A 27165-nucleotide genomic window follows, 5' to 3' on the forward strand; every position below is an offset into this window, starting at 1 on the left:
TACTACATACTAGTCAGTATCTCTCGTTTTAATCATACCATTTATGCTATATAAATACAGGCCAAAAAATTATTTTGGTATTTTCAATGTAGGGGAAGGATGTAAATAACTGACTTTGTGTATTCTAAAAAAATCAGTCTTTATATAACGAAAGCGTTAAGAACTCTTGCAACAACTCTTTAAGGGGGTCCGTATAAGAGGCCTATTACAATTCAAAATGTCTGTACCAATCAAATCTCATTTTACAGTGGCAGTCCAAGTTTCCCTGGCCTTCCTCCAGTAAAGAAAATGCCTAACAAATTTTTACCATCTTATACAATAGAACAATGAAAAGAAATTGAAAACAGTTTGGCCTTTTGGATTTTTATTGTTTATTTACTAGAAATAATAAAAAGACTGAAAATAATATCATCAAAGAAAAGCTTGAATTTGGGAATTTATATAATTTTAATTTCATGTCAAACACCTTAAGTTTTCATCCATCATGACAAGAAACTAAAGACTAACAATTATGCAATATATCGGTTAATTTTAAGCTGTGTTGATTGCATATATAAAAGTGTAAACTTTTAAAAATATGCAAATTAATTTGATGGCTATGGCGCGAAATCAGGGTCAAAATACTTCTTTGTGTATATACATAATTTGATTTACGTATATACAAAAATAATAACGTTTATAGCTATTTTGTGCATTTTTCCTTTGATCTTTTTTTGTGATAATTTTTTATATCATGCTACTCGCTTGAGATGGAAAATTATCGCTAGAAACTATGAAGCCACGTGGCGTTGCTAATGAAATTGACATGAAATCGACAACCTCCGTATACACAGAAATCGAATAACGTATATACAGAAATCGAATTACGTATATACAGAAATAATAACGGATATACAGAAATCGAATAACGTATATACAGAAATAATAACGTATATACAGAAATATTTGTGTAAAGACAGAAAGATAGTATTTCTGTATAAACGGAATTCTATTTACGTATATACGTAAATCGAATTCTGTATATACAGAAATAATTACGTATATACGTTAATCGAATTCTGTATATACAGAAATACTATCTTTCTGTCTTTACACAAATATTTCTGTATATACGTTATTATTTCTGTATATACATTATTGTTAACGTATATACATAATTATTTCTGTATATACGGAATTCGATTTATGTATATACAGAATTCGAGGTCGAGTTACGTATATACGTAATTATTTCTGTATATACAGAATTCGATTGACGTATATACGGAATTCCATTTAAGAGATAACTGTATTGTATTTGAAGCTTTAAGGACGTCCATCGGTAGTTTTACTGTCGCAAATTTAGTTTACCTGGCGACGCGGAGCGGAGACAGGTAAACGGGTATTTGCGACAGTAAAACTACCGATGGACGTTCGCAAAGCTTCAAATACAATACAGTTATCTCTATTCTAATGCAAAACAAGTTTATAATTAAATTTCAATCATTATTTCAGTGTAAAATGTTCATTAAAGAAAATTCCGCGAAAAGATGTTATGTTCTTTGGTCCCTACACTAGGTGATGTCATAGGTACATGTATGCTTCCGGCGTCAAACATAAACACCGGCCGTTTTCTGGCTTCTGTGCCGCTTCAGAATGTAATACAATTTGATAAAAAGAAGATCATTAGGCGCAACAAGTGAGTTTTTTGTTTATTATTGTAGAAATAACATGTCAATACATTCCGAAATTCAAAATGTCGGCTTCCTTAGTTACAAACAAGGAGATAGAGTATTTTATATATATCCAATCAGAACAATTGTTACAAAATAAATAATTGCATTAGATTACGTATATACATAAATAGAATTCCGTATATACAGAAATAATTATGTTTATACGTAAATAAGTATTTTTGACCCTGATTCCGCGCCATAGATGGCCTTCTGAAAGAGTACATTGTACACCAGGTCGCATTTACGTTCATATATCTATTTTCATGCTTCATTTCATTCAGCTGCTCTAATCCAATTAACTTTTAAGCTCTCCGAGAATACTATAAATTCTATAAATGTTATGTGTTTTGTTGAGTGCGTAGATTGAATATATGACAGCTATTTTCATAACACTCATTTCCGCATTAAAGTTACATTCTTAGGCATTTATATAAATTGTCTGTATTTAACTTTAGCATGTTTATAATCCTCAGTGCTTCAACTTTAAATACACAAAGAGATGGAATCGATATATATGACAATATACTTTCCTGTCAAGACTTATATTGACAATTTATGACTTATAAGTCTAATGTGTTTTGAATAATTTAGCCTAAATTGTTTAAATTAGATCACCAACCAAAAAGATCAATAAGATAACAAGTGGTCATGATTGATCAGAGAATGGAAGATCTATTTTATCGTGTTCCATAATTATTCCGCAGTACAGATGAGATGTCAACAACTGATTATCGGGTTTATCGGAAGCTTTTTTCACAGCTTTTATTCACCGATGGAATTCTTGTTTCCAAGTGTAATAATGAACTCAACAATGCGGTGATATGTAGTTGCATGAAGAAAAAAAATATTCCCCGAGGCATTGTCGAGTATGAATCGATTCTTTCATTATGTAGAGGCATAATGAATTGTTTAACAGAACTACAAATCAATGTTTGTAGTTTGAAACCTTTGATCGTGTTGTAGAAATTAAAATAACATATAATACAAGTTTGACTTTATGCCCATATATTTCCGGCTATCCATCCCATGACATAATACGTTGTATTTCAAAAATGAATATTTAAACGAAATTACATTTCTGCATGAATCATTTAAAAAAACCAGAGCTAGTACTTGTTCATTGGAATATATATATTTGTAGCATGAAAGCATCTCTCTTTGTATGGGGGATTTATTATTGTCTAATAACATGCTTTCATTTCATATTTAAACTATTATTATTTGTTTACAGTTCTTTCGAAAAGGTAAATATTAAAGCTTATATACTAGTATTTATTAGTTCATATTTTTTTTATTTATAAAGTATGGCTCCATCTTTTAAATACATGAATTCCTGTAGATATAAGATCTGAATGAATCCTTGAATTTAAAACGAATCAAATTAAATGAGATAGCGAGTTTTCATGCTTAAATACAGTATTTTGAATTCATAAAAGCATAAAACTTACAAAATTTACAAACAAGGTTGAAACCAAACAAGCATGCTTTTCATGTTGTCTCATTACAACAAGTGCAAGACGGGGAATATTGGTAACTTATGTATATGAAAAAGTAATTGTATACCGTAAGAAACAACACAAACAGATGTTGTTAACACTAATACACTAAGCAATGTTATTCTACTAGAGTATGCAAATTACACCACAGTATGCAAAAGTACATAAAAGTATGCAAATTACATCAAAAGTATGCAAAATTAAGAAAGGGAAACTCACTACTGCTAGCACCGTTCACCTGGTCTTCATAACCATTCCCAAGGCCTTGTTGATACCAAACTTAATTAAAAATAAAAGAAAAATTAAAACATTGGAATGATTTTGAGGGTTTGATTATATCATTACAGTTGGGTCATTTAAAGTTAAACTCCGTGAAAAACAAATTTTAAAGGAAAATAATAACTCAACATGGAACGAGAAAGAAAGGAAGAAAAAAATATTTCCACCGATGGGAAAAGTACTTGTCAAAGCGTAGCATGAAGTATGCCAGGTGAGGGTGCTTGAAAATAAATTTGTGTAGTAAAATGCACTAGCATACACACTCACAACAGTCTTAGCGTGATAAAGCAATTACATTGTGATAGTCGCCATTTTTTTTTAAATGATAATGCTGAAATAACATAACGATTAGCAGTTTCTATGGGATCTCAAAAATATGCTGTGACGAATGAAGATACTTTATAGTCTCATTTGATGCGCTTATGATACAGGAAAGGAGTGTTTGCGGGATATTTCATATATCTAAATGATCCGGCAAAAAAACACCATTCTAAATTGAAAGCAAATTGTATTTCAATCTGTCAATACAGAAATCAATTGGTTAATATGAAATGCATATTCATGCAACTTGAAATTTTACATTAACAAACATGCAAATTTTCAATATTCTATTGAAACTTCATCATGGTTAAAGAAAGTGTTGACGTGAATTCGAATGATAGACCGGAAGTGATATCTGAATAGTTCAAGGGAACTAACTTTATCCGCTGTTATAGATTGTCGAATGAGTTTGTCTTTTGTGATCAAGCATGTTTATTCAAAAGGAGTTTTATATCTTTAGCATACAAATCTTGTGATTTCGAGCGTTACCAAATTGATATAGCATTTTTGTTTGTTTGACACTAATGGCTCTCCTTTTTTCAAATACCGCAACTATACAAATATACAAGACACTAAAATCTTTGAAATGTATAACTGAACATGTTTTTAATTATTTTCCTTTCCAATTTTAACTGCAGATTTTGTGTTGTCGATCATCCCATTTTCCCGTTTTCAAGGGAATCCCATCCGAAAGCAATCATATTAAAAGTGCACACCACGTCAGTATGATAAGTTGGGTTCCATTCTTAATTTAACATAGACGATTTCATTTTGAAAAACATCGTCTGTCAGACGGAGACTGTAAGACAATACAAAAAATGTCTGAGACGAAAAGTCCCTTAACAAATGGCAAAATAAAATGATATTAAGACACATGTCATATTCCTGACTTGTTACAGGCATTTACAAAGTGTAAAAAAATTATGGGTTGAACCTGGTTTGAAGAGCTAAACCTCTCACTTGTATGACAGTCTTATCAAATTCCATTAAATTGATAACAATGCGTGAACAAAACAGACTCAATAGGCAAAAATGTAAAAAATAAGTGTATAACAGCAACACGAAACCCATTAAAAACTTGGGATGATTTCGGATGATCTGGAAGGGTAAGCAGATTCTGCTCCACGTGTGGCGCCCATCGTGTTGCTCATTATATTACGGTTAACTATATTCTAATTGGTTAGATCAAATTCGTGAAAAAGGAATGGGACTGTAGTTACGATATAATGAACATATCTGACACCATCTGTATAACGGATATTCCATTACGGTCAAACAACTTATGATGGCTTCCGTAAAATTTAAGAAGTGGTGATTTAAACTTCACCATTTGGAACTCTTGGTTTAAAATTGAAAAAAAAGGTCACAAATTTCTCCTTGCGTTATATTTAACACTTCACTCAACAAGCAAAATTTGTAAGGATTTATAATAAAGAGAAACTACCATCCTTCACACACATGGCCAAGAAAACACTGACATATAATTTCCTATTCAGATGAATTAATACTTGGAATAAAAAAAGTTCTAAGGTTCACGCATTAACTTTTTAAAGCATATTGTTCGATTTTTACCAAGTGCATGTACAGCTAAGAGTAGTCGGGACCACTCTTATAAAAAATATCAAGTGAAGCTATTGCGAATTGTTCTTGGTACAACCCTAAGTTCCTAAGCTTGTTTTAAGAACACTTAATAACTGACCAAAATTTAAGAATGATTTTGTGTTACCGGAATTAGTAAGATCGCTTTAAGGAAGACTTAAAAATCGTTCTTAAATCATGCACTTTTTTTAAAGCATTAAGGGCTGTCAATCATTCTAAGATAGGTCTGAGGCTGGGTCTTGTTACATTCATAAACCTTAAGACGCCCTTTAGACATTCGTAAGACATAAGAATGCTTCTTGTTACCGGCCCCTGGTCTTTCGTACTTAATCTTATTCTTAGCAAGATCTGCAGGTAATTTCCATGGTTGTGTTTTAATAAGCTAGCGCATGTTATAATAATCAAAACCTGTTGGAATGTTCTTAAGAATACAAAAGGCATGTCACTAGAAACAATACTCTTATGATGCATCAGAACATCTCTCTTGGGACAGTACATCTACAGGAATAACGGATAAAAGCTGTACCAATAAAGTTCTGAACTAAAACCATCTGCGGCCTTTGTCAGAGTGCAAACAGAAGTTTTTCTATCATCATAATGACAGATAAATATAATAACACATAATACAAGCATGCCAAGATACCTGGGAAGAATGCCAAGATCGTGAGTTATCAGTAAGTCATGCTGATTGACACACGTGCCGAGTACATGGTTTTTCTGGCATCCTGTGGGGCTCTAAACGGGTCAAGGTATTTTTTAAAACATTTTTTTTTTCATTTTTTATAATCATATTGACAGATAGCTCTAGGTCAATAGGTTTGTGTTTCTTTTTAGTCTGTTAAGGGTTGATTATCCTCCTGAAAAATCTTGACAAGTTATTAATAGAATTTCATATACTTGGCGTAAAAATCTCATTCTTCAAGAATTTTTTTTTAAGTACACCTGGAATAACAATAGAGGTTAAATAAGAGATTTTTTACGTGTACATTTGACATTCATTGGTGTTTCTTAGCAAGTTCCACTGTGTATAAAGACATAAACCTCACCATCAGACATCTATGATTGCAATTTGCTGAGAAAGCCAAACAAATGTAAATGCTTATTGGCACCATAGTAAAGTGTCTAGAAAAGTATCGAATTTTCTAACTTGCAATTTGTTTCGATAGAATTAAAGATTCTTAATTCTACCGTTGGGGTTAATTGTCGATTGCTTAACGTCCAGTGGCAAATATTTCATGCATGTTCAGGACGAGTGCAAAGAGAAGGCATGCTTAGAATTTTAGAAAAAAATCCAAAATCTCTCGTCAGAAACCAACTTGTTACGTTTAGAAAAATTGATCTAAATTATATTTTCTCGCTTGTTCAAGTTCAGGCTTTTACCATTTTTTAATAAATTTTAAATACAATTTCACATTTATGCGATCCATTTATTTATAACAATGTCAATGACTCTTACTAACATCTGTAACCAATCGTACCCTATTGTACAGTAATTATAGAATACATTACTTGACATGTGCAGTTAATATATTTCATACATGTATGTAGTTGTAGATACTTGCCAAAAACCATAACTCAGCATTTATCAAAAAGTGCATAAACATTTTCTTTTTAATTTTAAATGTACGCCTGTCTTAATGTGACAAAATTGTCACAAGATGATGTTTCTCTGCAGTGCACTTTAAAAATGACTGGCGATATTTATTCAATACAAAAATGATGGAAAAAGTTATTATTTAAATACGAAAACCTACTAGAATTTAGGTAAAACTCCATCGCATGACAAATGACAGATGATGATTTTCACTTAAACATAAGAATAAGGAGATGTGGTATGGTTACCAACGAATCAAATGTCCACCCTAGTCCAAATAGTGTGCACGTAAGTAATCATAGGTCACTAAAAGATCTTCAACAATGAGCGAAACCCATACTGTATAGCCGCAGACATGACTGTGAATATGGGAAACAAGTCAAACGAGAAACCCATGGCAACAGACTAGTTTATGACGGCCATTTGAACTTGAAAGGTCATTTAGTCGTCAATGGAATCGTTTGTATTCAGAGCTTTATTCGCTCAACTGAAGCATCATATTGACACGAGATGCATGATAAATATACAAAATAAGTATATATTCTGGCATAATTTATCTGTCTTACTACGCATTAACCATGTCACCGTTCATTGTCTGTATACTGCAGTTACTTTTGTACGTTTAAAGGTTTAAATGTTATTTTCGGAGAAATACAAGGCCTAACCAAATCATGTACATTACTCTATTGGCGACGAGACCTTTCATTAGACACAGAAAACCCTTAATACTTTGATTTGGTATAGCATGAACCCAACAAACTGCAAACTTTAGTGAGCTTTTTACCGAACATGTAAATTTAGCAACTATATCTTAAGCTCAATTTAATGGTCACTGTAACAAAAGGTTGGAAACCTCTTTTGGTAAGTTTGACACCAAAGAGGCTGTCAACATGGTAAAATATAAACATAGGGTCGTTTGGATTTGTGATTTTTGTGATTTATGCATCTGATTTATTCTTAATAATATAAATAATCAAAGAAAAATATAAAACGGATTAAGCACAACATTCACACAACAGTGGTTTACTAAAATAGGATTTAAAATCTACAAAAATAGAAAACATGCTGTTCTCTTGGATATTTCTTTTCTAAAATGTATTTTACTTATATAATATCATATAAAAGCATTGTACAATCTCATAAACTATGACCGTATCATATATCCGAATAGACAGACAGACTGGAGTATTCGGTAAAATATCACAATACACCATCTGTTTCACTGTGGAATGTTTCTACTGAATACCATTCATTTTGTAGATTCATTGATTTTTTTTACATATGTGTAAATGAAAGATCAATAATAACATAAATAAATATTAATGTTTTGAAAAGTACATCAAAGGTGTGAAAACGACATGTAATAAGGGTGAAAAAAATTTGGGTTAAAAGGCGACTGCAGCGCCCTCGAACTCACCCGACACAAATACCTTCCCATTGTTCGTGTGCAATCCTGTTAGCATGAAAAACAAGGAATGTCTTATTAATTTTGCTGAATTGTAATTTTGCAAACTTAATATTTGTGAAATAAAAAATATGCATGCTTCGTGTCAAACAGTGGAGAATGTTTATGCTTTCCTCACATAATTGCATGAGATCTTTTCTGTCGGTGATTTCTGCGAAGTAGCGTTTCTTGATCAATTCGCGCGTGAACACTGTTAGGCCCGAGAACTAAAAGGACCAAAAAACACTAAATTTGTCTGTAAACGCATTTATTTTAGGAATAAGTACAGTATGACTTGATTTCAAAACACCACATACCTTAAAAGTTTGAATATTGAAACATGTTTTTTTAATAAAGTGCCTAAAAGGATAATTTATAAAAAAGGGAACTCGTGTGTTTAAAACTCGAGCTTAGAATTTATATGCAGTTCCAAAATTTAATTTGTCAAGGATAGTTATTGAACTCGACATCAATCTGGGGGTGGGGTGGTGTCGGGGTAAGGGGCAACAAACGATCATGTATTCAGGTTTTTTTTTAATCAGGCTACACCATCTATGATCGGGCAAGGATTTGTATAGTGAGACTATACAAATCCTTGGATAAGGTTGAGAAATTCAAATCAAATATATATTAAGTTTGAGAAATCTTGGTTGAAAGGTTGAAAATTGTACATCTTAATCATCTTAAATGTATAGTATTTTTTAAAGATGCAATTAAAACCAGTAAAAAATGCACCAGATATTTGGCAAATCTTATTTTATTCTCAATGAAATATGTTGACATTAACATACATTTACACATATATTGGTATTTTTGTTTGTCTGATCTTCATTGGTACTTCAAAGTTTTTTCTCTCAGAAACACGGGTTTTGTACATTACGTATAATTCTTTTTATGTAATATAAAAACTGGCATGGCGGCGTCAATAAACACATTATATTGAAATTTTTCAATGTCTCGTCTGCATACATTTTTAATGATTCCATAACAATTTTTAAATATATTGCATAGATTATTTAATAAAAATATCAGTCTTTAATCAACTGTATTGATTGGTTTTAGACAAATTGTGAATTTGTGATGTCATGCTGTTTATGTGCATTCCAAACAAGTGTGCATCTATGCAAAGAAAATGCATTCAAATATATTTCAATCAATAAAGGAAACATGTGCATTACTTTTTTTAATTTGCAGTTCAAGAAAGAAAGAACTTTTGTGAAATGCTTATAAAAATTTGTAATTTCATCAATTATATCACTACTGTAACTTGACCTCAATATTCATGTTTGGTATATATATATATGTTAGAGCTTATGTACTCAGCTACACGTAAGAACACAATTTAAACAGTTATACAGTAACAAATCAACGACAGTCAACTGCGTTTAAATATGACCACTACATCTTAAAAAAAAACAAGCCGGTATTTATCTTGCATTTGATTACTCAAAATTTTAAAATTGTTCACCTATTAGAAGACGTGTTGCTCATTTTTGGAAGATTAGAGAAAAAAGGGGTTAATTTTTTGAAGATTCTGCTGAATGGTTGCTCTCATTTTAACATTAGCAAATCTATACTTTCATTTAATTGCATATCTTCATAAAATATACACGAAACGAATAAGGTTTAAAAAATACTTTTTGAGAAATTTTCTAACTGCTGCTCTTTGGTCGGGTTGTTTCCCATTTCCATTCTCAATTTTCTTTTCTTTTCAGAAGTATAGCAATAATATATTCATTCCACAACGAGGCTACGAAATTGGCAAGCCAAAAACGTGCATGTCTCAGTTTCAGAACATAAATACAGCCAATACGTGACAAATATCGGAAATGGAAGTATTAGTCTATTTTTTTCTACTACAATGATAATTTGCTTTGTAAACGGAATGCTGGTTAACCATTTTCTTCACCGGTTCACAGGAAGAAGTCTGTCAGATTTATTAAACGATTTCTTCGTCTTCATTAAAATCAACAAAATGATTTCAACAAGTGTCAGATCAAAATTACAATTTCGATTGTTTTATAATATAAAACATAATGGAAATCAATATTTTTTTTTCAATCTCTCTTTCTTTCTTTCTTTCTCTCTGAACTTGTTTTTCTATGTCAACGAGTAGGATTGGAAAGTAGAATTAGTTGGTACATAAATACTACGACCTCTGTCGTAAGAAACCCCTAAAACTCCCTATTAGGGTTTCACGTTATAAGCGTTTAGCATTGCTAAGGGGAGGAGTAGAGAAGAGAGAGAGTAAGACAGAATACAGTTTTGGAAATTATGAATTGAGACGTTCTTAAAGTTTGGCGTTGCTGAGAGAGAGAAAATTTGACTACATGTGCATTGATTTACAAACATAACGTTTTGGACTGAACTATATACGATCTTGAAATTTAACTATAACCATGGAATTATATATGATTCAAGCACTAGTGACTACATATGTACTGATGAAGCAACTAGATTGAGAACATACCTTTACTCAAACAAAGTGCTAGGTCAGACAAGCATTGGGAACCCATCACACACCCACGAACGGTTGCGTTCCTTTATCCCTTCCGCGACTTCTTTGAGATGCTATATCAGTTTTTAATATGTCAACACCAAATTCCCAAAAGTCAATGTATCATATTTCGAAGCAGCAAATTACAGTCTTACGCGATTTTAATTCATTTATTTCTGGTATGTAATTTACAGTTATGTAGTCATGTTAGTGACGTAACTACAAGTTAAATGTAGAACATATCTTTAACCTTCAAGTTTATGCATCATGCTTACTTGCAAAAATGTCATATGGCAAATATCAATAGATTTAGAATATAAGAACAGAAGAATATTCGGCCCGTCGACGCAAAGGATGGACGACCATAGTAAACAAACTGATAGAGAAAATTGATATGGACTTATTGGTACAAGACACTACGCTATCTACGACATTAGTGATGAAAATTGCACATGAAACAGGCGCGGATCCAGAGGGGGGGGGGGGGGGGGGGGGTTCCGGGGGTTGGAACCCCCCTTTTTTTTGGACGATCAATGCATTTGAATGGGGGCATGTAGTTGGACCCCCCCCCTTTTGTCCTGGGTTAGGAACCCCCCCCCCCCCCCCCCCTTTTTAAAATGGCTGGATCCGCCCCTGTGAAAAACTCTCAGAATTGGACAATCAAAATTGTCAAAAAGATATATTCAATGACAAAGCCAACGAGATAAACGGCAATAAACTGTGCGCATACAGACTTTACAAAAACAATGTATCTATTGATTATTTTTTTAAATATTGTATATTTTTTACTGTATATTGTTCAGCTGTTAATCAATACGTGACACTTTCATAACATAATTTATTATTATATATAAAAGAGTTAAAAATAAGGGAGCAATTTGAAATGTTTGGAAAAAAAGAGGAGAGTGAGAAATTGCATTTTTTTTTTTTAATTTTTTTTTTTGGCACATGTTCTATCAAGATACCAATATAATTTAATAATAATAATAACAGACACACATTTTGACTATTAAAGTCTTATCAATATAGCATTCGAACTAAAGATCTGAAGTATCTGATAAACGATTCATGACAACTGTTTTATTCCTTCTCATCTTCAACGATGGTTCGTTTTAGATCAAAGTATTAAACTATTCAACATATAATTTAATGATTGAAAGATTGGGTTAAATATGGTAATGTTTTGTTGGGGTAAAAACAAAGGACAGCATCCCGCAAGCAAAAATTTATTGACGGAATTGTATAGGATTCAAGGACACTTTCATTGTCTCGAATTTTATAGTAAGTTGGTTGCTCCTTTACCATTGAGCTGAAACAAAATAAAAAGACAACATCATGCAAGCAATTTGTTTTCGATATTTGTTGATTGGGGTGGAGGGGAGGAATTTCTAGGATCAAATAAAATTGAGAACGGAAATAGGGAATTTTAACTTGGTTGCTCCCAAAACACGAAACGGAGAAGAAAACATAAACAAGTCTAATAGCAATACAATATATATATATATAGATCATAAGATGTGGTATGAGTGCCAATGTGACAACGCTCCATCCAATTCACAATTTGTAAATTTTTAAAGTAAACCATTTAGGTCAAGGTTCGGTCTTCAACACGGAGCCATGGCTCACACCGAATAGCAAGCTTTGCATTCTTGTGTTTTTGCGTAGCTTTAGGGTTGCAATGCAGTTCATGACTTTTTTAACCCATGTATACGTAATACATGTCAAAAGTTATTTAACCTATATCTTGATATGCCCCGTGATGTCTAAACATTCATTTTTTTCTCCTTTTTACTTGAGATTGCATGGCTACTTATGACGGTATTTGGTAGATTCCTTTGCCAAATATCATGCATATTATGTTTATAAACCCCTAGATGTTTCAAATGCTCAACATGCTCACCGGTGAATAGGATAGACAAATATATGCAAAGAATTCTACTCAAACCGGCTCTAGGTCGGAACCGTTTTGAACTTGCAATAAGGTGTGGTAGTTTGCTCCATGAGTTAGCCACAATCCAATTTTAAGCAGATCTTTAGTGGACAACAGACAATAAACATAATAACTTTTCATTATCTTTTTATAATAAGCCAAAACTTTAAAGGACGTAAGATTGCAATTTTACGTTGATAGATACAAAAAATATAACGTAAACTCAAAGTAAGCAGTACAAAGCCCAAAATACTGCAGCATTCTTTCGAGTAAGGTAACACACTTTTTTTCTACTGAATCAATTATCAACCAAGTATGAACTATATCTGTATCATGCGCGAATGTTTCAGTTTACGAAAGAAAACAAATTATTAATTAATCAAATCCCGAGATCATTATCCTAGCATCTATGCTGATTGCATTTGGTACACATGTTTCAACAGATCATATTCAATATTGATAAACAGATGGCAAACGATAGGAAACGGGTGACTAATTAGAACCGGATATGATTAAGTCTTTAAGTAATCACTGATAATTACAACCCTGTGGAGTGTAAGACTATATATGTAATTGGATTGTGTGTGTGCATTTACATTTTCAACAGAAAAAGTAACCATCAAAATAGATAAAAATGAATACTATCGCATATCTGTGGTTTCTCTGATGTTCTGACTATGCAATCTTTTGTGAATTTCAGACGAGACAACTGTTCTGAGTCACGAGAATACATCATAGCTATCCTTGCAGATTAAACAGGATATTTGCAAAGGCGTTTCTTCGTCAAAAATTACAAATTACACATGTATATATGTGCAGAAAATTGACAAATATAACCGATTGTGTTGAATTTTAAACTAAACATATACATGGTATATGATGAAAAAACATCGCATTGTATAAATCACCAAAACCGAATCACTGTAACATTTCTGTTCATATCCGATGATGTACCCTTATTTTAAAAGTGGTAATCCAAATTTTCCCGACCTTCATTCTGGGCAGTTTATTTTACAGGACCAAACTATTGTATTTAACTATTGCTCGTCCTGAACCACTGCATGGTCGTTATATAACCAACAATCAATCATAACTGCACTTACAAATAATAAACGGAGATAAAGGAAACTCTTATACTTATTTAATTATGAGGTGTGCTACAGATTTAACTGTAACACCAAAGATTAACAACATAGATAAAGATATTGCTATCATGGGTAACGAACGATCTCACTACTCACATTAGAAAATCATGAAAAATTATTATAATCTTAGAAAATGATCAAATTCTTAAACTGCAAAAATAACAATTGCTAGATATTTCAATTTTATGAATGAGGACTAATGAACAAAAGTCTAGTTTCAAAATTTACACCAGAAACTACACGAAATCTCGTTTTAAACGAAAACTTATAACAATTTCAATACACGAATAACAGAAATCTTCTTAAAAAACCTCTATCAACAACATTGACTTAAGTTATTCGATATATAATCCATGTATTATTTTATGAAGTCATAAAATGGCTGCATTAATCTAGAACGGACTGGGCTGGCAGTAGAGCATCATGCCCGTTTTGGGACTGTGCTGAAATAAAGTCCGGGGAAAAAAATTTGATCTTTGTTGAAAAGCATAAAAGCACTTATGGTCGAAGACACTCACATGCATGCACCCTTTTTAGAGGAGACAGTAACTAATGTAAAAAATATGGTTTGCTCAATGACAAGATCGCTTAAAAACAAACACCACAGACACACACATTTGAGATGACTTAGAGGAGACAATATCTGATATAAATCAGTAAATCTTTCATTCAATCCGGCTTATTAAAAGTGTGTTTTGTGCCATGACAAGATCGCATGAACTTGCTTTAAAAAAAACCATACACACACATTTTAGGTGACTTAAAGGAGACAGAAACTGATAAAAATCTTTTATTCAATCCGGCTCATAAAAGTATGGTTTGCTCCCAGACAATAGATCACGATATCTATAGACCAAAAGAACAGATGCTACCAGTATTTTACGGTCATTTCACCCTCCATATACCAGACAATTAAATAAGGACGGATGAGTGCACCGATTACATACCTGCTTCTGTTATCTATAAATCATGGGAGATCAGTATTATTGGCAAACTGAAAACATATGGTGTCTAACAGCAAAGATAAATAAAGATCTAACAGGATTGCATGATATTTATAAAATTTACGATTGACTACAGCTTCTGAGGATCGAAACAACTGCCATAAGACAAAGGCTACTATGTTATATCACTGTCTACATATTTATTACTGGAATTATATATCAACATCTTTTTTTCTGTTGTTTAGCATTGATTCTACAATACTTTCGTGTCTCAATATTCAAGCTTCTCTAAACACACAAAGAATTAAGTACTTTTCATATGGTGCCCGAAAAAACAGATCCCCATCAAAAATAAAATTATTGGGTCGTCATTACAAAACATTATCAATATTGGTAGGTATACATCAAAAGAATATAATTATATAAGCCTAAAAAATAAATAAAAACCGAATGTTGGCCTCTACGAGGGTTTGGATGGGGTTAAATGATTATAGAATATAGCCCTTAAAAATGAAGATTAGAGAATAACGGGCAAAAAAATTAAGATTAGAGAAATGTGTGGTCTAATTTTTTGAAGATTAGAGAAAAAGGGGTTAATTATTTGAAGATTAGAGAAAAAAGAGGTGAAAATTAAATGTTTACAGAATAAGAGTTCTTTAAAATATCAAGGTTTTTTAAAAGGGCCCGGGGTCTCCAGAATTTGAATAACTTCAAGTAGACTATAAAAAATTTGCGTTTCTATTTTTCAAGTTTTATCAAGTTCCTGTATATAAATGTTGTTTATAACTTGTTTTAAATCTTTGTTTATGTCTGTATGCGACCTATCATTGGATATGACATGCGCAATGGATACAAACAAAAATCAGACGGGTGTACCTAGTAGAGCAGTACTTCCATTCTTGATGAAACTTTACAAGGTCACATGATGTTCTTACCTGCTCTAGATCGAGGACGCAGTAAAGTAATGTTAAGCAATTATGTAATTTTACTCGATTTAATGGATGGAACTTCAAATGTCAAAAGATTATACCGTTTATCAATACTTCTGATATCATATTGAAGATTTGAAGATTGCATAAATCTAAAACCATTATTTTTTGGAAATGCTGAATTTTTAAGATTATTGAACACTATTTGACAATTAGTTTTTCTGCAAAAGAGGGGCGAAAGGTATCAGAGGGACATTTAAGCAATATCTTCTAGAAATCCATTAGTATTTCTTATTTTGAAATTTAAAAAAAACTATTACGAACATTAAACAGATAATTTCCAATGGTTTTTGTACTTTTGTTCTCAAAAATTGTACTTTGTATTTTAAAATTGTACTTGTACTTTGATTGACACTGATTTGCCAGATGTTTCTGTCCTTTATAAAAAAAGTTTTATCGTAAACTGTTTATGAATGAAATCTCAATTGCTTTTATTTTACTGTCATCAAATTTACACCTTATAAATGGTCATTGTACGAAGACTTGATACGCTACCAAACATACCTACGTATGGTTAAATTATCAGAACTTATGCTGATAAATTATGTAATACTTATGTATGTATGTACATATACTGTTTGTACTTTGAACTGAGCTGGTTTTGTCTGAAGTAAAATGTTTGAAATTGTATTAAGCTCCTTGTGAGCTCATGTAATGGAAATAAAAACATTTTCTTTTAAGAGTATTCCTTTTTAGGCTAGCGTACAAAATATACTTTGTAATTTCCTCTGTTTATATTGGCAATCGTTCGTTTTCGAACGTCCGGCCAGTACATAAAATACACATTGACAAAAACGCCCTTATAAATTGTTTTTTTCCTGCAAAAATGTTTGAGTTTATTAAAAATCATGTTTGGGTTTTGATGTAAAACGAAGAATATATCTTGTATGATTGCCAATAAGACAGCTATACACAGATAAAATTAAGAGGAGGCTAGCAATTATAGGCCTTCAACAATAAGAAAACCCCATACCGTATAAAAGGCTATAAAAAGCAACACATATATCAGATTCAACTTCAGTGTACACTTAATTTAAATCTCATTTCAATTTAAAATAACCGAGGCAACCATGTTATTTTATAGAAGTCTCATAAACAATTGGACACATTCGCACGTCCACAACCGAATTTCATTTAAAAATGCAAATTATTGGCAGAAGAAAATGTTTCAATCATTTTAACTGTCAAGAAAAATGTATAAAATTCCATTTAGAAAACATGAAAATTGATTATTTAGAATATGAATGTTGATATTGTCCATCATGTCATACAGTGTTGACAAATTAATCTGGTGTTTTCAATTATTAATATAATTATTCATATTTGTCACTAGAAGCTGTAAGATCTAACCGAAGAAAACGATGATATATCTTCGTTTTGTGGTTCCAAGCGAGAATTGTCGCCCAGACACAATATAGGTTAAATGAGATCGATAATTCTACCATCAGACTAGTAACTATGGTGACAAAAATCTTTCAGATGATTGTTTTCATGTTGAATAGTATAATTTTGTATGTTTACGTGCATTGTCATGCAAAGGGAGAATCATATAAATATATGCATATGGCTTCTTTCCCATATCCATTCTCAATATTCATAGGTTTAGTTAATGACATGAATCAATACACAAATCTTTCTTTACGCTAATAGCATTACAGTATACATAAAAACAGCATATATTTCTCCGAAACTAATGAGGTATTTTTAATGATCCACTTACTGTGCTTCAAGGTTAAAAGTAAAGCGAGGTTAATTATGTATGTTGTATGCTTGGTACATCTTTCTGTCAGATAATTTTTATATAAAGTACAACAGAGTACTGAGATAAGAACATTTTGTGACAAAACCAACAGTTATGGTTCGACATTTTGTCACATGAATCTGTTTCCCATTTTCCTTTGTTGAAAACTGACATGCTGATTACGGGTTAAAGATATTTTCATGACCTTGGATTTTTCATTGGCTTATTGGATTCAAATTACACATCCCTATCGAATAAGCACTATTTTCTTCATGGTAATGACAATGGACATTATCTGTCAATCTGCCAATCATCTGAGCCTATCTAGCCATTATTCGGAACCTCTTTTTTATTTTAATGCCTGATGCTCCTAATGTATTTGTCTATTTAAGTTTTAGGTCTCTAGATTATCTTCTTAAGGTTGTCAAAGAAACACGTGTCTAACGCCCTGAAGTCAAGTTAAAACTATACATGTCTTGCGTTTATTTTCTTCTTGAACTTAAAATAAAACTAATGCAAATGCCGTGATCAAACAGAAAATGCGGAATGGCTATTTGTGTGGTATCAATTTGGGTGTCAACAATTTCAGTTTTATTCTTTAATATTTTTGGGTTAAATCAAATACATTATATGTTTAGAGAATCTTTACAACTTTACTAAGAACTCGGTGTATAAAATATGATTCTTGGACAGATGCGGATCCAGTCATTTTTTTAAAAAGAGGGGGGTCCCAACCCAGGACAAAGGTTCCAACTATATGTTCCCATTCAAATGCATTGATCGGCCAAAAAAGGGGGAGGGTTCCAACCCCCGGACCCCCTCCCCTGGATCTGCCAATGTTGGAACACAAAAAAAACGGAATTATCATTAGTTGAACTCTGAGTCGAAGTACAAAATGTATGACTGCATTCCAAGAACCAAAATGACACAAACAGTTAATGCCGCCGACGGTCAAGTTTACATGAGCCAGATGCAATTAAGCTTGATACATAATTATCGATGTCTATACTGAGCAAACATGTATATCAACTTCTTGCATTCTTTGACATGAAATGTTAGCAAGAACAACACATAAAGCAGAGACAAAGTCTGGATTTTATTATTTTCTGGAGGGTTACTATGGTAAACAATAGAAGTTATGTAAGTAAGCAAAGCCTCGGGATGTTAATTGAAAACAAATGAGATACAAATATTTTGTTGAACGCCAAGAGGGTTGCTATGGATACAAGAAAACATTCTGTAATGTTATAATAATACATCGTTTTCATCTGCACTTATATATGTATATCATTAAGACATGTATTGTAAAGTCATTATGCATCTGCACCAGAACATTTGGAAACATTTGGGGTTCTGATTGGGGTTATTTATCTATGTTTAAAGAATTCTTCTTGTATAATAATAAACAAAGAGATGTCCTTTTTTCGTAAATTAACTGGTACAAACTCATAACCGACATTTTCTGAAGAATTAGATCTATTTTATTTAACTGTCAGTTTTTAATTTAATAATTATTTAATAATTTTTCATGTTCATGCGCTTAAACAGAATTTGGGGAAATGACCTCTTCCTAAAATATGTATTTAAGTTTTGGTATATATATTGTGGAAGATTGATGATTGAATAAGTATTCGATCTATTGGGCTAGATAAAAAAATGAATGAATAAAGTACCAACTGTTGAATAGCAAGTATACCATAAATCCGTTTAAAATATGTAAGGATCGATGCCCACGTGTCAAGATCAAAGAAGTCATACGTTGTAAGAATAATTAAAGGATATGTTAACGACCTTCAAATGACCTTCACCAAGTTCTGAGTGTTTGAGATTAAATATTTGCATAAGTCTGGAATACATTCACAATTATAAAAGAGTACTCAATTTTCTTTGTATGAAATATCAATTATGTCTACAAGTAGCAGTTGATATCATTTTAAAGTTATCAAACACAATGTTAAAGCAATTGAGCAGATATTTTTAAGCGGTTTTTTGTTTTATTTTTGTTTGATAATCTGACTTTAAAAGATTGCCAATATTTTCTTAAAAATCATTATTAAAATAATTTTAACAAACAAGTTTGTTTTCTAGAATTTATGAGGCCTGTTTTTTTTCAACAAAGGTTGTAAAATCGATCCCCGCATGTGGCAATTGTGTTCGACTCAGATCTTAATTGACGAGGATTATTAGTTTTCCAGTCGAAGGTCGTAGTTTTCTCCTCCAACTACCTCCTCAAATAAAAGCTGACCGCCACGAAATATTCAATGGTGCTGAAAGTAGCACCAAGCACCAGTTAATGAATCTAACACTCAATGGATAATGGATAGTTTTGGATACTGTCTAATGGTTGTGTTGTTTTTATTTGACGTTTTTGCACGCAGATAGCCGACATTGAGAAACTGCATGGCTGTTCCTTTTCGATTCGTATGGCGGAATCGTTACCAGGAGAATAGAAGAAGCAGGGTTTTTTTTATCATATCTGAATTATGTAACTTGCACATGCTCTTTGAATACAAGTTAACACACGTTCGTTCATTTCATTTGAAAGAAATCCTCGATTGTAACGCCAGGACAGATATAACTTTGTATTTGTTTACGGACAGAACAATCAAACAGACCACACGTAACATCTGTGTAAAATCGACACCGAGTCCATTAGATCGAAGTCTATTCTGTAACAATGTCTGTAGCACTGACAAATAATACTGTCTGTATCAATATTTATAACGTTTTTAATCTCAATCCGATCAAATGGTTTTTAATCTCCAATCCGATCATAACTGTGCATAATCTCTTAACTCGACTATCAAACAAACCCTGTTTATAATCGATACTACGGATAAAGTTTTAAATGATTTGCTGCGGGTGGGGATATTGCACACAAATAGGACTACATTGTGTTTTTCGGTCAATCCCATAAATGCATTGATTAAAAAAAGCAATACTTGATGGTATGGCAATTTGATGTAGTCGAAACGTAGTTATTCGAATAAACCCAAGAAATGTATTAAGCAGAACTAACATGTACGCGATATATGTAAATCAAGGTAAACTATAACTGAAACAAAACGATAATAGGTATATGGCAATTTAAAAAGGTACCATAAATCGTGGGGCTCTACAAGTAAGACAAGTTAACGCTATACCCAAATATGATTGTCTTTATAGTTAACTTTTTATACGTGTACACAAAAAAGTAGGTTATTGTCACATATGTTTTGCAAATAACATGTATTATTTCTAGCTTAGGTCAAAATGTTCTCATTGAAGGCATACCATGACAAATACATTAACAAAAGGGGGTCTCATTATCGTATATATACACTGATACAGTAATCCAGCTGGCATACACATATCGCGTCGCATTTGATATACTTATAAAAAAACCGGAAGGATTTTTTCTCATACGTTCACCCAGTTTAGTTAACCTTTTCACTTCTATGTTAAAGCAGATGAAAAGAAAATGCAAGCATTTATGAAAATATCTTTTTTTTTCTCAGATGTTCACCCAGTTTAAACCTTTACAATGAATAATATTAAAGTATTATTTTGTCGGAAACAAAAGAATCGATACTTAGTACTATTAAACGGTTATATTTTATTATTTTCCACCCCCTCCCCTTTTTTATACTATTTTTTTTGTAAATTAGGCTAATAAAGCAACAGCATTTTCAGTTTTCTACGGGCATATGACAATAATTAGATCTTCAATTTGTTCACTTGATTTAGAGAAGTTTTTATAAGAATAGAGCCAATACATAATTCGAATGGAACATTTAATTTTTTTTAATTTTTGAAATCATATATGACTTCATAATAAAATTATTATACTAAATAAAAAAGAAGATGTGATATCATAATTGCATATATACATGATATAAGAGACAACTGTCTATCATAATTAAATGAAGAGGACATCAGCAACGAAAGGCCGTCGTACGGCTATTAATTATAGGAGACAACCCATACCGTATATTTTCGGCTTTTTGAAGCATCTATAAATTCTCAAAAAAAACTATCGCGTTAACAGTTATATCCAGCAACAAGCCACCCAAATAAGACTTTTAAGTCAATGAGAGGCAGAAAATAAGACTTTCGTTAATAATTCCTATGAACCTACAGAAAGCTGAATTTGAATCAATATTGCAACAAACACGAATTGATGAGCTTAAAATTATCACTGAAAAGATCTGTCAGTGTCCTTCGGATTCTCTCGGACTTGAACATTGTTGAATGAGATCAACTATAGATATCAATCAAGATATATGACCATGGATTCTGATCAACCTTTATTGTATCTTGACACACTAAGTCTGCTTGGCCTTGACCATAATCAAATGAAAGTTCATATATGGAATCTTTCCAAGTGATCCTTATCCAAAATGTTCGTCCTTGACCCAGAGAGTCTATACAATTTCATTTTACTATCTGCATCGGGTGCCATCATAAAAATAGGGATAGTTATAAAATACACTTCATCTAATTTTAAACAAGAATGTGTCCATAGTACACGGATGCCCCACTCGCACTATCATTTTCTATGTTTAGTGGATCGTGAAATTAAGGGTCAAAACTCTAATTTGGCATTAAAATTAGAAAGATCACATCATAGGGCACATGTATCAGGTATTTCACATCCAAAATTTTATGGAAATATTCTTTATAAAGCACAAAAATGTCAGTATTCTCCTCAGAAACTAACAAAACCTTTAAATAGACTTATTAAAAGGGGATATAGTTACGATACTGTTGTCAGGTCATTAAAGATTGCATATTTTGGCTTTAACATTGATTCACTGATAGGGTCTTTGCATCGGAACTAAACACATTTATTTCTAAAAAAACAGTTGTTGGCATGACACGGGTTATGTTCTTCTCATATATTTTATGATAGTATGATACTAAACCCCTAACGGGAGGGATTGTACCTGATATTCATATGATGAAGACATAATCTTTCAATCAGTTTAATTGAGGTCTGGAGCTACATGTCAGTTAACGGCTAGTAGTCTGTTGTTATTTATGTATTATTGTCATTTTATTTATTTTCTTTTGTTACATCTTTTGACATCAGACTCGGACTTCTCTTGAACTGAATTTTAATGTGCGTATTGTTATTCTTTTACTTTTCTACATTGGCTAGAGGTATAGGGGGAGGGTTGAGATCTCATAAACATGTTTAACCCCGCCGCAATTTTGCGCCTGTCCCAAGTCAGGAGCCTCTGGCCTTTGTTAGTCTTGTATGATTTTAGTTTTTAGTTTCTTGTGTATAATTCGGAGTTTAGTATGACGTCCATTATCACTGTACTATTATGCATATTTTAGGGGCCAGCTGAAGGACACCTACGGGTGCGGGAATTCTCGCTACATTGAAGACCCATTGGTTGCCTTCGGCTGTTGTTTGCTCTATGGTCGGGTGGTTGTCGCTTTGACATATTCACCATTTCCTTTCTCAATTTTAAGTTTCAAGTTGATTGGACTTCAACTTCATCAAAAACTACCTTGACCAAAAACTTCAAACCTGAAACTTGCACTATCATTTTCTATGTTCAGTGGACCGTGAAATTGGGGTCAAAACTCTAATTTGGCATTAAAATTAGAAAGATCTTAGATCATAGGGCACATGTGTACTAAATTTCAAGTTGATTGGACTTCAACTTCATCAAAAACTACCTCGACCAAAAACTTTAACCTGAAGTGGGACGAACAGACGAACGGACGTACATATCAGAAAACATGATGCCCCTCTACTATCGTAGGTGGGGTATATAATAAACGAAATCAGAGACAGTGCACATCTTTAATACATTAAAATGAATAATGTGTTACATGGTGATTGCTCTTCCTCAAGTAGCCCTAAGTATTAACAAACATATGTTGTGTTCTGACACCTTATCAGTAGAGAATATACACACATTGACCGAAGGGTCTGCATATATGTCACGTGTATTTAATCATATTTGCAATCTAAGGGAGATTCTCGCAACGGGTGCATTAATATACTAGTATTCATCCGAAAGAACAATCATGAACATCTGAAAGATTTATCTTAATCTTTAACATTTTTGTTCCTTTATGTCTTTTTAAAATAATATGGGCAAATCTTTAGTCAAATGAACGGACTGTTCCAAAATGATACCGTTCTAGTTTAAGAATGTTCGTAATCATGATAATCATTGATAGTCAACCCTATATATTAGCCTCAATATGTCTTTTAATCTAATATTTGTTGAATTTTATGTACCTCAAACTCTATCCTTTGTTGATGGCATAAAAATAAGTAGTTGTCTTATAATTGCCAATGGGACAACTATCCACCTAAGTTGAAATAAATTGGATGTTAGCAATTGAAAGCAGTGTTTTATTGACTGTTGCTTGTTCTTGGTCTTATTGTACCCTTAGACTATATTCCCCCTTTATACAACCTAATCAGATAAGTGACTACTTAAACATAGTAATTTAAAGTAACATGCAAAGTCGATCTAGAGGAGAACGAGCAACTCTTCTCCTGTTCTCTACTCTTTGCTTGTGGGACGTAGTCTAAGTTTCTTCGAAGACAATTTCTCCCTGTTGACTTATTATATATGTATTTTTTTCTCGTTTTAGCATGCAGTGCAGGAACTAAATAATGATGTTGTCTACATTTAGCATGTTTAGTTAAATGATTACAAACAATGATAATCCTAACATATTTAAATAAATATATAACATACTTGAATGTTTTGACTTCAATGCATACAGTTTGTTTAATGCTAATCAACTGTATATAAATTCTTTTTTTGTCAATGTTCAACTCGTAATAAGTCAAAATGACCTTGAGCTTACATAATTTCATTTAAGTTTAAATATTCTAATACAGTGGCCTTGACCGCCAAAAGAACACACTGTCCAATTATGTCATTTTGATAGGACTGGGATCGATTTTAATGATTACTAGATTATAAACATTACATGTTTACCATTGATTTGTAGAACAACCAATGGTGTTCAAATTTCGTTCTAATCTGTTGTTAATTTTCTCATTTACAGCTGATCGAAATTACGCTGAACTCAAAGATAAATCAAATTATATTAAGCATATATAACGTCTCCCAAAGGTCAAGTGGACAATTACTAAGGGTAAACTGTCTCAGTGACAAAAACAAATGAGTATATTGTGCGATTGGTATATAGTTATAGATGTGTGTGTGTTTGTGTGTGTGTGTGTGTGTGTGTGTGTATACTGACGAAACGGCATTCATGACATGCAAAGGGAAAGGATACAACTATTTAAAGCCGTGCAAATATCTTACCCCCGTCAGCATATGTTTCACATCCGTATCCACATTGTAATCCAGTGGTCCATGTCCCTTCATATCGGGCTCCTGATGACGTCGACTGACGGACGCCATAACGCCCTTTAAACCCCTGTGTCCATTCCCCTTTATAAATCCATCTACCTTTTGTTTCAACGCCTAATCCATGACGTTTGCCCTGAAACCATTGGCCTTTGAACGCATTTCCACTTGGCCATGTATAAACTCCAGAAATTTCGAAACCAAATTGCCATGCTCCCGAGTACTCCCCCATCCCCTTGGGACCAGTGCAAACTCCGTGTCCGTGAGCTTTTCCATCCTCCCATCCTCCGCTGTACGTGCCCCCATCATCAAAATCGAAACGGCCTCCTCCAGTTGTCATTTAGATGCTACCCACATGGAGGGAGGGTGTAAAACTCCAAGCTAGATATGTATTTTCACAGAAACAAATAACATTATCCACATAAATCCGCCAAGAAAATAATTCACCGGCATTCTCTATCCAAAATGGCTGACATAATCCTATGAGACTCGTCAGAAACAGAAATCAATGAAATGGTGTAAATTAAGGTTAATTAAGAAAAAGTCAGGTGAATAATAATTGTTCAACAATTTCATCCTAACATTGATTCATGGCTATGTAGTTGGAGCTTAAATCCAGAAAGCAGACTGATTGTCGTATCGTCAAATCACATTGTTACATAAGATATACGTCAGATGTAATATTTTTTTATAAACACTCACTTGAATCTGTATCTCTTTCAAGAAAAGATGGCGTAGTGAATCTCGACAAATTACTTATGCCATGTTATTTTTCAATCAAAGTCGTAGCGCAGGCGTAGCCATTTTTGAAGCCTTCATTATTTTGTTATCGAAAATTGTTATGAATTAAGTATATTCAGTAATGAAAAGATACTATAAGATGATTCGAAATTATCATCGACAGGGTGAATAAATTATGCGAAAATGTCGGACATAACACAGTATCTGACTCCTCGGGTCGGGTCTCCATATATGGCCGCACGTTACTATTGGCCAAGCGTCTGGTAATATAGCTGCCTCCTGAAACGCCACATGTTCTCACAGATAAGATACTTGCATCAACACTTTAACGAAGGCAATTTTCGTTTTTCCAGTAATTCCAAGATTTGCACAGTGACAAATAAATAATTAATGTACACATGAACGATCGGTTTGATCGATCTCAGGTATACATAGACAATACGCAGGTTGTGTCGTATTGATTTTGCTCATGAAGTAAGAAGAGCTGCTTGAAAAGTTTGGGACATATGCAGATGATTGTTTTTCTATTGATCTCGCGATAATTTAACGAGATCACTTGATTAAAATCAACAGCTCTCCAATAAAATACTTAAATATTGCTCATTATGTACAAAAATTTAGCTTATTGATTCAGCGTTTGTTTGCCTATTACTGGTCGATCCATGTATTTTTTTCTTTCTTCCGTTTTTCTTTCATTTCTTTTATTTTTTTACTAAGGGTAATACAAAAGTTCCCAAGCTTTTCATCCACTTAAATATAAAAAAAAAGGGTTTAAAACGTAATATAAAACGCTTGTAGTTTTAAATTACATGTAGTTAGATTTAAACAAGTTTTTAAAAAATGTTTAAACGACATTCAAAACGATAATAAAACAACATCGGAATATCTATTTAAATTGTACAATAGTGAGAAGAGTTGATGTAGATTTGTTCAATAAAAATAATTAAAATTAACGTCCAGTGACAAATATTAGTACGTTTTTATGAAGAATAAACGCAAAAGCTTTTGTTATAGCTATAAAATGTTGTGCAAATATTAATTATTAAATGAATGTAATAACCTTTTATCTGAAGAAGAAATCATCGGGTTGGACTAGAAAATAAAAGAGAACAAATTTTACCAAAGTAAGCAGTTCAGATTTTCAAGCATCTGGATGAAAGAATGCTTCTTCAATGTACAACTCTTTCGGAACTTGTAACACGCTTACCCGAGGGTCTGGTTGGGGTTCACAGAATATAAAGTAATGAACAAAAGTGCATGATAGAGGGCTAATAAATAAAAAATAGAGAAAAGGGCAACATAAATAAAGAATAAAGTAAATGCTATAAATCGTAAAGAATAAAAACTGAAGGACCCCACATCTAGACAAAAAAAATGAAGGACCCCACATCATCCA

General features: G+C 32.5%; 1 protein-coding gene across 3 annotated transcripts in view; it reads right to left on the bottom strand.

Annotated features, from left to right (window-relative positions):
* The window catches only part of LOC139523983 (junctophilin-1-like), a 44379-nt gene extending 18077 nt beyond the window's left edge, over positions 1-26302 (bottom strand). The window contains exons 1-3 of one of the 3 annotated variants that reach the window (XM_071318479.1): positions 24984-26143; positions 8422-8457; positions 3431-3490 (exon numbers count right to left, since the gene is read on the bottom strand). In XM_071318479.1, the coding sequence (XP_071174580.1) occupies positions 3431-3490; positions 8422-8457; positions 24984-25368 (481 nt within the window). In that variant the 5' untranslated portion in view covers positions 25369-26143. Of the gene's footprint in view, positions 1-3430; positions 3491-8421; positions 8458-24983 lie in introns of all 3 variants that reach the window. The other 2 variants (XM_071318480.1, XM_071318481.1) reach the window with 2 other exon arrangements.
* Between the last annotated feature and the right edge of the window lie 863 nt (positions 26303-27165).

The sequence above is a fragment of the Mytilus edulis genome, chromosome 5 (assembly GCF_963676685.1).
Source record: "Mytilus edulis chromosome 5, xbMytEdul2.2, whole genome shotgun sequence".
Classification (NCBI taxonomy): Eukaryota; Metazoa; Mollusca; class Bivalvia; order Mytilida; family Mytilidae; genus Mytilus; species Mytilus edulis.